General features: G+C 42.0%; 1 protein-coding gene across 5 annotated transcripts in view; it reads right to left on the bottom strand.

Annotated features, from left to right (window-relative positions):
* Positions 1–405: 405 nt before the first annotated feature.
* CIB2 (calcium and integrin binding family member 2) overlaps positions 406–11,105 on the bottom strand; it is a 53,263-nt gene continuing 42,563 nt past the window's right edge. For 2 of the 5 annotated variants that reach the window (XM_083587093.1, XM_083587095.1), the window contains 3 exons: positions 8,070–8,217; positions 6,279–6,474; positions 406–1,527 (listed from right to left, as the gene is read on the bottom strand). In XM_083587093.1, coding sequence (XP_083443219.1) covers positions 1,506–1,527; positions 6,279–6,474; positions 8,070–8,217 — 366 coding nt within the window. In that variant the 3' untranslated portion in view covers positions 406–1,505. Of the gene's footprint in view, positions 1,528–5,730; positions 6,475–8,069; positions 8,218–11,105 lie in introns of those variants that run through there. The other 3 variants (XM_083587096.1, XM_083587094.1, XM_083587092.1) reach the window with 3 other exon arrangements.

The following is an 11,105-nucleotide window of genomic DNA, read 5'->3' as shown; positions in this document are numbered from 1 at the left end:
GTGGAGTGCTTTTTTGTGCAGTGTTTTAGCAAGACATGCATCAGTAACACAAAGGGTGGGAACAATGCAAAGGAACCTAATAAAATGCTGCTTAACACACATGGCAGTGTGGTGCAGTGGTTAAAGTGTTGGACTAAGACCAGAGAGAGACCAGGGTTCAAATCTCCACTCAGCCACAAAACTCATTGGGTAACCTTGGGCCAGTCACTACCTCTCTGCCTAACCTACCTCACAGGGTTGTTGTGGGGAATAAATGAGGGGGGAAAGAACCATCTACGCTACCTTGAGCAACTTGGATAAAAAATGTGGGATATAAATGCAATGAATGAATATTAAAGCTCCTATTCCAGAACTAATTTCAGAAATCATTCTCGTTATACCAGGCCAAAAAACCACCAAGAAGAATAAAATCAGGAGTAGTTTAATCATGGACAACTTGGATACAGAAGCCACAAATATGTATCAGAGCCCTTCTATAAGACTGTTAGAGAACAGTTATTGTACATGTGTGATTGTCATCCTGCCCCAGTTTTCAGCCAAGACTGGGCATGAAAAGAAAAGGAAGGAAGCTGGTTTTGTAGAGAGGGTATGAGAGCCAAGAGTCAGGGGTTGCTGCCATGCATTTGAGGAGGAAGATTGCATAGCTGGCTTTCTTTAAAAAGCAGGAGATGTCCTTATTCTTGGTGATGTACTTCCTCTTTACTTTTTCATGAGTATATTCTTGGCTTCATCTTGTGTGTGTGGTTGTTGTTGTTTTCCAATATGTCAGAATTATATTGAATTGAATATGAAACTAAATAAGACCCTCATTGGATGCCAGCAAGATGATTCAAAAAGAGTCCATTTGAAGAAGAATTGTTTGCTAATACATGACTTTTTTTAAAAAAAAAAAGATAAATGTTTCAAGTTTCTTCAGGATGTGAGCATCCATACAATACTGGTTGCTTAAGCACCTAAAGCCAGCGCAGTGGCTCCCTGGGCACGGACACCCATCTTCCATAATCACGGATGCAGCCACATCCATCTGTGTCAGGTGACAGCTCCGGACAGACGGTGCTACGCAACGGTGGAGACATCTCCTGTAAGGCCGGTTTTTATGTTTATCCATTACCTTCTGGGAGTCTCTGCTAGATCGCTCTTTCCTTTTTGCTTGGAGGGACAACAATATCAAATCTTTACAAATATAAAAATTGCAGGGATACACACGGAGCAGCATCTGGTCTGGTTAAAACAATGTGGCCACCCCACAACTTTTCATCTGCCTGCCACATCACTGGCCAATGGTGAAGGTGGGGAGAGCCAAATATATCCACGGGTTCATTCCAGAGAAACAGCTTCTTCTCTTCGTTACTGTGAAACTCTGAGATTTGTTCACTCCTCTGTTACAGAATTCAGAGGAGGAGGCTGACATGTACGCCCCCTCCCCCTGCAAACACATGCAGTGCTTGAGATTCAGAGAGGCAGGACAGGCGTCAAATTATTCCCAGCAGCTCAGCCCAACATTTTCAGATTCGTATATGGAAGGTGCTGCAGAGACATAAACAAGATTCAAGGTAACAGCAGAGCAGAAGCATCGCTTTGGAAGAGCTGACAAAGGTGAGATATAAATGCAGTAAATAAATGAAGTACAGACAAAACTCAGGTGTGTGTGTAGTGGATTAAATATTTTGTCACAAATATCTGAACAGTGGGCTCACATCTTGGAGCCCCCCCTTCAAATACTTGCAACACCCCTGGGCAAACAGCGCCTTGAATTGTACAGTGGTACCTTGGGTTAAGAACTTAATTCGTTCCGGAGGTCCGTACTTAACCTGAAACTGTTCTTAACCTGAAGCACCACTTTAGCTAATGGGGCCTGCTGCTGCCGCCGCGCCACCAGAGCATAATTTCTGTTCTCATCCTGAAGCAAAGTTCTTAACCTGAAGCACTACTTCTGGGTTAGCGGAGTCTGTAACCTGAAGTGTATGTAGCCTGAAGCGTATGTAACCCGAGGTACCACTGTACATGAAAGCAAACTGGAGACCGGTAAAGATCATAGAACCATAGAATTCTGTTGTTGTTTGAATTTATATACCGCCCTATACCTGGAGGTCTGAGGGTGGTTCACAGAATTCTAGAATTCTAGAGCTGGAAGGGACCCCGAGGATCATCTAGCCCAACCCCAGCTGTACCAGGTGGGAATTGAACCTGCAACCTTGGCGTTATCAGAGGAGCTGGTGTCAGTCAGTAACTTGGCTGTGCCACTTTCTGCAGTAGCAAAAATAGCTTCCAAGGGCAACCACATAGCCATGCAATGCAGTAATCAAGCCAGGTTGCTATCAGGGGCTCAGATAACCCTGGGCAAGGCACTGTCGGTCTCTGTTGAAGCTATTGCTGCACCACCTGTACCAATCCATACAGATCTGTTTTTTAAAAAATAAAAAAGAGTTTTAGCTTCCACAATGATTTATAAAACAATTTCCTGTGGGAAATGTAACCAGTCTTGTAGAACAGAACACTTAAGCCATGGCCAGCTCTGAGTGCTAATGGGTCCATTAAAATACAAGCAGCCTCAAAATGATAACATTTTTTAAAAGTGAAATAAACCTACAGGGATCAAATTTTCTGAACCAGCCACTGCCTCAGTCATTTACAACTTATTCCTACTTCTGGACTCTGTCCAGCACAGACAATTTCCTCTGTCCTGGCCAGCTATTAGAGCAGAGGGATGGGTTGTCATTGGAGTTTTTTTAGTTTTCCTCTTCCGCGCTTAGAGGGAAGGGCTGCAGCTCCAGGGGTGCAGCATCTGCTTTGCATGCAGAAGGTCTCAGGTTCAATCCCCGGACTTTAAACGTCTCCCATCTGAAACCTTGGAGAACTGCTGCCAGTCTGGGTAGGTCATACGGAGCTAGACGAACAAATTGTTTCATTGTTGTTTTATATTTCCTGTGACCTGTTGTCCACTGTGGATATGGCCAAAATCTGGATTTCCTGCATTGAGCTGGGTTGGGGGTGAACTAGATGACTTACCAGATCCCTCCAGCACTTCTATGCATATCTGCTTTTGCAAAACAAAAGAAAAACAAAAAAGATTTCAAAGAGTGAAATCCTTTCGAAAATATGCATGTAAGAACTTGGAACAGAGAGGCAATCATGATCTGGTAAGTTCCCTGTGCAGTATAAACAAAGGCAGCCCAGATGTACTGAGATGAAGCTGACGAATATTACAAGGAGTAATGAAAGTAACAATATACAGAAGCAGCAGGACAGTAACTCAAAGATACTGGGTTCCTCTGGCGCCAACTCTTCCTCTTTTATGGAGTAATTTAAAACCCTCTGGGATTGCTGTCATTCTCAGAGATAGCGTGCACTTAGGGGGGAGGGATTATAAAGGCCAGTCCAATATTTTGGATGCAAAAGACCAACATATCCACAAAATACATTTAAAGCACATTTAACACGGCTCCCCCACCACAGAGAAAGATTCTTGGGAGGTGTAGTTTACCCCTCACTGGGTTACAATTCCCAGCATCCTTAACAAGCTACAGTTCCCAGGATTCTTTGGGAGAGAGCATGTGCTTTAAAAGTGTGTTTAGAATGATTTGATCAACTCTGCCTAGTCAAGCTATCTGTCCAGATTGCGACCCAGAGCCCCTGTGCCAGAAGGCCTACATTTCACAAGCAGCTGGGGGGGGGTCAGCAGGTGTTTGGACAGCGCCTCTTTAAAGTGCAGAAGGCTCGCAGGATTGAATCCATGTACCCCAAATGTCTCTGCACACAGAGGAGGCCAATCTAGAACTCTTCACCCTGCCATTTACAGGAATTATCTGCTGTTTCCAAAGTTCAGTGGCGAGTGTGGATCCTTATGTCGTCAAACCAACATTCTTGCATGTAATGCAATGGTTTCATCTTCTTATAATTGTACACTATACTATTGTAACCCATCCTAGGACCTCTAGATAGATAATGACAGGAAGACAGAGAGAAGGCAACAATGAATTTAACACAATGAAGTTAGAGTGCTTTCTCCTCCACCCCAATCCTCATCCCGTCTCCTTCCATGACTATTTGTTTAATTTACATAGTGCCTTCTGGGCATTGCATCGAGGAAGTTCATTGTTTTAAAGAAAGGCCGGCCATTTAATTTAATTTAATAAACATGAATGATGCAAAGCAAGCGAAAGGGGAAGAATCAAATGAGCAAGTTTGGTGATCAGGGTCACTGCATGAGACAGTTCTGGAAAAGGGCAATTAGTCCCAGCTAGATGGGTGGAGGAATCCTCACAGGCTCAAATTAGAGTCAATAATCCTAAGGCTGATCAACCAATAGTTTGATTCAACATAAGGTGCCTTCCTATGATTGGTAGACCTGTATTTCAATCCCAAAGCCCCCTGGAACTGTAGTTCAGTGGAAAGTTGAGTGAATTCCAGAAAGAAGCCTTGCAGCCCCCCAATAAATAAAAAAATGAATAAAATTTGTGGTTCTTTGGGTGAAATAAGTTAAAATTGATCAACGGAGATGTGCTACAACTTTCTTGTTTAGTAATGAGCCTAGTTGTTACCACTTAAAAGCAAGTCAAATCAAATATACAAGGGAGCTTTCTTCTTTAAAAAAAAAGTATCATAATCCGATTGGTGGTTCTGTTTAATCATACAGTTAGAATATTTAACTTTTATTTTATATGAATATCTTTCTGTTTTTAGTGTATATTCAATGTATGTTACGTAACTCCTAAAATAAGTATCTGTTCCGGTAATGCTGACTATTTCAGTTCCAAAAAGGGAGAGAAGGTGGTATTTGAACCACAGCATTTGATTCATCAATCCTAATTTAATTAAATTTTTTCAACCCAATACACCACTTAAGCAGTAGGAACTGTTTGGGAAAAGGCTGTGCTGAAACTCTGAATCTTGTTATACCTGTAATTGAATTCCCCCATTAAGCAAATCCCAAATAAGAACAAACCCAAACTCCAGTCTTTTGCTACTACCTCTTGGGCAGTCCTGTCTAGTGGGTGGGTGTGGGTGTGCGCAGGCATGTGCATGTGCTGCTGCCCCATTGCAGTGATGCTAAATTCTTGGATTTCTTACCTTCTCCTCGCAGGAGTAAAACCCTATCTTCAAAAGGAACTTGCAAGTTCCATCTGGAGATATCTGAGCGGTGGCTTTATCCTTTTCCTGTCTCTAGAGTGTTGTGGGGCAGAATGCAGCCAATGGTCTGTAGCCACCATTCTGTGTCCACTCGTGCAAGAACACTAGCAGATGGGTGAGTGTTAATGTTGTGCAAAGAGGAATTCAGTACAGCCGTTGCATTAGGTTAAACCCATTGAACAACCCTTTTCATGATCTATGGCACCACAAAATTGCCAGCAACTTGCTTACGGTAGGTGTTCTCTTGCTCAGCTACATTCCACTGGTGCAAAGCATTTCACCGACACAGTAAGTACAAATGCTAAGTGATTTTAACTTGGCGCTACATTGGCTACAACCCAGTATCTTCAGGATCCTGACTGCACCTTCCTTTATGCTCTGCTCCTCCTCTCCACACATCTGCAAACAACGCTACAGAAGCAATGCCCTCATCCCATCCTGAAAGGAAAGCCTGCTCCCATTTGAATCATGGGGAAAGCTGTGGAAAGAAAATTTAAAATTCATGGCATGTAGTTCGCTAAAAGAAAACTATATGAAAATGATGTATAGATGGTATTCAACACCTGTAAAACTTGCTAAGATGTATAAAAACTCATCTAACTTATGTTGGAAATGTAAAGAAAAAGAAGGTACGTTTTTTCATATGTGGTGGACATGCAAAAAGGTAAAAGGCTTCTGGGAAATGATATACAATGAAATGAAAAAAATGTTTAAAAATATTAGGAGATGAAGTGCCAAAGAAGCAAAAGAGACTATTTATGTAGGCAACCACAGCTGCCAGAATGCTACTTCCCCAGAAGTGGAAAGAAGAGGACGTCCCAATGAAAGAAGAATGGAAGACTTAAGATGATAAACTATACCGAAATGGCAAAATTAACCGTGAAGATCAGGCACCAAGATGAAGGAAAATTTAATCAAGAATGGGGGGAAACTATAGAGTATTTTAAAGAACACTGTAAAAATGTTGAAACATTAGCAGGGTGGTTGTAGCATTTATGAACTAAAGGTAAAATTAGGATGTGAAAATGAATTTGAAATTAAGTGAAGAAAAATAGTTATATGCAAAGAGAATAAAGGGGGGAATGGAAACTGGTGGGTGAGGGGAAGTCAATCAATTCTGGGAGTATTGCAAATGCTTATACATGTACCTGAGGAAATCAGGTGCTTTGGAAATCATGTTTTCAAAATCAGAAAATCCAAGCTTGCCATCACCATCCATATCCGCTTCGTCGATCACTTTTTCGCAGACCAGGCTCACCTCTTCCTCTGTCAGCTCTTCTTTTGTCAAATTGTTGAGGGTTTTTTCCAGATCAGATTTACAAATGAAGTTGTCTGTGTTAAAATCTGGGCAAGCAAAGATGGGAGAAAACAGGTGGTTGATATGCCTCTTCTCCAAGGACACCGTAAGCCCAAAGGGAACCCCTGGATGGCAGGTGACTAAAGGATGTGTGAACGTTATCTCAGTCAGGAATATCAGAAGAGCTCTGCTGGACTGAACCATTCATCCAGAATCCTGCCAACAAGATACCTCTGAAAATCCCACCAATGGGGACTCTTTGTCCCCCAGCAACTGGAATTGGGAAGTGGGCATGAAGGTCCCACTCTTAGCCATCACGATTCATGGGTCACATCCAGATCATAATTCAAATCAAATTCAAAGCACATGGGCTTGGGAACCATAGTTTGCCCCCTCACAGCTACAGTTCCCAGGATGCCTGGAGGAAGCCATGTGCATTCAATGTATGTTGTGGCTGTGGCCACAGTTCAGAGCTGAGGAGAGACCATGACTTCACCTGCTTCCTGCCCCTGCACGGCTCCTCATCTGTTTCACGGCCAGGGGAAAGCTCAGGTCTGTGGCCCAGAAGGCTTTACAGCACGGGGGGCGGGGGGGTTTCCACAGAGTTTAGAGCTACAGGGGTGACTTTTCCAAGTAACCATTAAGTGACCATTACAGTCCTCCCCAGTTACTTTACAAAACAGCAGGCCAAGGGGGCGAATTTGGCAGGTGTTGGCTGCTCTACACCAGGTGCTTGCCGATTAATCTTGCAAATGCATAAGAGAATGGCAATTAAAAGGCCATTGCATTGATTTGTTTTATTGTCTTTGGCCCAAGAAGCAGGATTAGCATCAGCCCTATTTAATTATAGAGCTGCAGAATGACATTTAGCATGTTGGGTAATTGTCAGTAAAACAGTCGGCATGGATTTATTTGCAAAAGCTCTGGCATCTGGTAGGTCATTCTGAAATAAAGAAAATAAATCAGAAAGCGTTTTTTTAAAAATATCGGGCCCCCACCTCACCCAAAAAACGCTTTGGTGAAATTTAAAAGCAGCTGTTATACTAAATCAATTATATGCTTCTGAGAATGTTGCTTCTCAGAAGCCCAAGGTTTTTTTTTAAAAAAAAAAATTGCAGTTGTTCCATAAGGCAAGAGTGAATGCACCATTTCCAACTGCACAGCACCCCCAGGAAGCTGAGGGAATCATAGAGTTGGAAGGGACCCTTGAGGGTCATCTAGTCCAACCCCTGCCATGCAGTTTACCCATGAGATCGCCTTACTTCACATATGCCCCTTCAGCTGCTTCAATCTGTAGAACTGCCAGAGGTGTCGCATAATATTCATTCCGCATTGTAAAAAAATCTGTATCTTAAGTGTGGCAGAATCTATACTTTGGAACTCCCTATCTATTGACCTCAGCTTTCACTGAACTCTTTCTGCGCCTGCTAAAATCTTTTTGTGTAGACAAGCCTATGCTAATATGTAGAACTTTGTTGTGTGTTTTAATCTGTTTCTAATTTATCACTTATTTATTTATTACATTTTTATTTACAATTAAGCAATGTATAAATTTTATTAAATATAAATCTGAAATGGACCAAAACAAAATTCCCTTCCCTTCTGGTTGATGTTCTAACCCAATGCCAATTCCTCTCCTTACCATAGACCTTGAAGGCGTAGATTGCTTTTAGCTCTCGAGGGGCCGTTTCGCTGAGTACAGAGAACATGTCAACAAAGTCATTGAAGCTGAGGCTTCCCTCGTCATCGTCAGAAAAGGAGTGGACAATCCTCTCCCGGAAGGGGTTCTCCTGCAGAAAGACAGAATGCATGAGCAACTTGCAGATTTGCTTCTCTTTTAAAAAGAAACCCAAAAAGGCAGCACTTTAGCTGAAACACTCCTTTAGAAGTCTCTCTGTATCACCCAAAACAAGTGTACAACCAGGGCTTTTTTCCCAGGGGGCACTCAAGGGTACGCAGTACCAGCACCTCTTTTTTGTTGTTAAAAAGTGCGGCACTTACGGTTACAACTTCATGCTGAGTACTGGGACCTATTTTTCTAGGGAAAAAAACACTGTGTACAACCTAATACAAAATCCCAATTATAAGTAGAATCATAGAATCATAGATTTGGAAGAGACCACAAGGGCCATCGAGTCCAACCCCCTGCCAAGCAGGAAACACCATCAGAGCACTCCTGACATATGGTTGTCAAGCCTCTGCTTAAAGACCTCCAAAGAAGGAGACTCCACCACACTCCTTGGCAGCAAATTCCACTGTCGAACAGCTCTTACTGTCAGGAAGTTCTTCTTAATGTTTAGGTGGAATCTTCTTTCTTGTAGTTTGGATCCATTGCTCCATGTCCGCTTTTCTGGAGCAGCAGAAAACAACCTTTCTCCCTCCTCTATGTGACATCCTTTTATATATTTGAACATGGCTATCATATCACCCCTTAACCTCCTCTTCTCCAGGCTAAACATGCCCAGCTCCCTTAGCCGTTCCTCATAAGGCATCGTTTCCAGGCCTTTGACCATTTTGGTTGCCCTCCTCTGGACACGTTCCAGTTTGTCAGTGTCCTTCTTGAACTGTGGTGCCCAGAACTGGACACAGTACTCCAGGTGAGGTCTAACCAGAGCAGAATACAGTGGCACTATTACTTCCCTTGATCTAGATGCTATACTCCTATTGATGCAGCCCAGAATTGCATTGGCTTTTTTAGCTGCCGCGTCACACTGTTGGCTCATGTCAAGTTTGTGGTCAACCAAGACTCCTAGATCCTTTTCACATGTACTGCTCTCAAGCCAGGTGTCACCCATCTTGTATTTGTGCCTCACATTTTTTTTGCCCAAGTGCATACTTTACATTTCTCTCTGTTAAAATTCATCTTGTTTGTTTTTGCCCAGTTCTCTAATCTGTCAAGGTCATTTTGAAGTGTGATCCTGTCCTCTGGGGTGTTAGTAAGAACTCTGAATCCCCACAAGAGATCACTGGTGAAAAGTCCATTTCAACGCTGAGTTTTTCTCAAGCTCCTGCAAATCATTGGTGCTTTTCAACTCCTGAGGAATGACTAGTTGCTCCCAACTACTCGAAAGTATAGACTCTCTTGTCTCCCAACCCTCGGCTTGTCTTGGGAGGTGACTTCAGTGCCCAGATTGGCCTTGTTTCCCCACAAAATACAATATTATCTGGAATAAACTTGGAGGACAAACCCGAAATCTGTCAGAGGGCAGCAATGGACACCACCTCTAACCACACTGGGAAATATCTTTGTGAACTTATAATTAAGCATAACCTTTTGTTATGCAATGGGCATGTTCAAGGGGATCAAGAGGGTTATTCTACTTTTTTTAAAAAAATAATTTTTATTAAGTTTTCCATTTAACAATCCAATCATATCACATTAGTTAATCCGAATTATACCAATACATATCATAAAATCCAAATATTTTGCCGAATTTTAAAATTTTTTGTTGGGGGTACCCATGCTTCGAGTTCAGTAAGGATCCAATCATCTCATATTTCTGCTGCTTTAATGTTCACAAGTCCCATCTTCCAATCTTCTTGTTGTTATCGTTTTTCTTCTTAATAACCTCTGAGTTGTTTCCACAGGCGAGTTGAAGCAAGCATTATTATGTTTCTGTGTGGACTTTCACGCTGATCCAAAAGTCCTATTTGAGCGGCAGGCGCCATTTTGACAGTTCCGATGAAATAAAGTCTAAGCGTCTGCTCATTAATTTTCCCAGACCAGTTGCTCCATAAATCAGCCTTTCCAGGGGAATTTTTGCCAAATCAGACGTACAATCCAAACATGATAACAGAACAGTGGCTCGCCTCCCCCTTTGACTGTAAATCGAGGGTTATTTTACTTTTATCTCCCCCAGAGGCTTTACTAGCACCATAGATTATATCCTAACATCCAATAATGTGCCAATTGACTAAGACACCTTTAGGATAATTCCCAGAGCTGAAAGTGACCACTTTCCACTTGAGTTATCTCTGACATCATTCGTTTCTCCTGCCTTTCCTAAATTATTGGATGAAACGGAATATCTGATACTTGGAAAGAGGAGGTTAAAATGGAATGCACAGGTCCAAGAAAAAATGATTCAGATCCTGGATTTCATGAATTTGCTTTATTAAATGGGAAAATGTTGTTAGAAACAGGAAACATAATCAGACTCTATTAGAACATAATCAACCAAATGCGCCCACTGATGTCCACAGCTAGTGAGTAAAAAATAAAAAGTTTCAAAGACAGACTTGGTTTGATAAGGAATGTCAGAATAGCAAAAAATGCCTATCTTAGAAAATTGAAGTTAAAACATGACAAGCACAATCTTGCTCTACAAGCTGAGGTAGCCCAATTATGATACAATTATAAATTATTACTTAAAAACAAGAAACAAATATATTATGAGCAACAGTGGAAAGATTGGGAGATGCAGCACTTCAAAAGAACTCACGAAAATTTTGGCATCTCGTTGCCCAAGGTACAAATGGGCTGGGCTACTCGTTAGAAGTATCTGTTCAAGGAAAGGATTGGGTGACGTATTTTACAGGAATATACAGCCCCCGCTCTGACTCATCCTCACAAGTTTACTATACTCAGTTATTAGAACTGCCAGAATGGCCAGACATCACACCCAATCAGATTAAGAGGCTAATCGTAAGCCAACTAGCCAATAAAGCTCCAGGAGAA

Source organism: Podarcis filfolensis (genome assembly GCF_964270895.1).
Source record: "Podarcis filfolensis genome assembly, chromosome: 14".
NCBI lineage: Eukaryota > Metazoa > Chordata > Lepidosauria > Squamata > Lacertidae > Podarcis > Podarcis filfolensis.
Note: the sequence above shows the minus strand (reverse complement) of the source record. Positions and strands in the feature narration are given on the sequence as shown.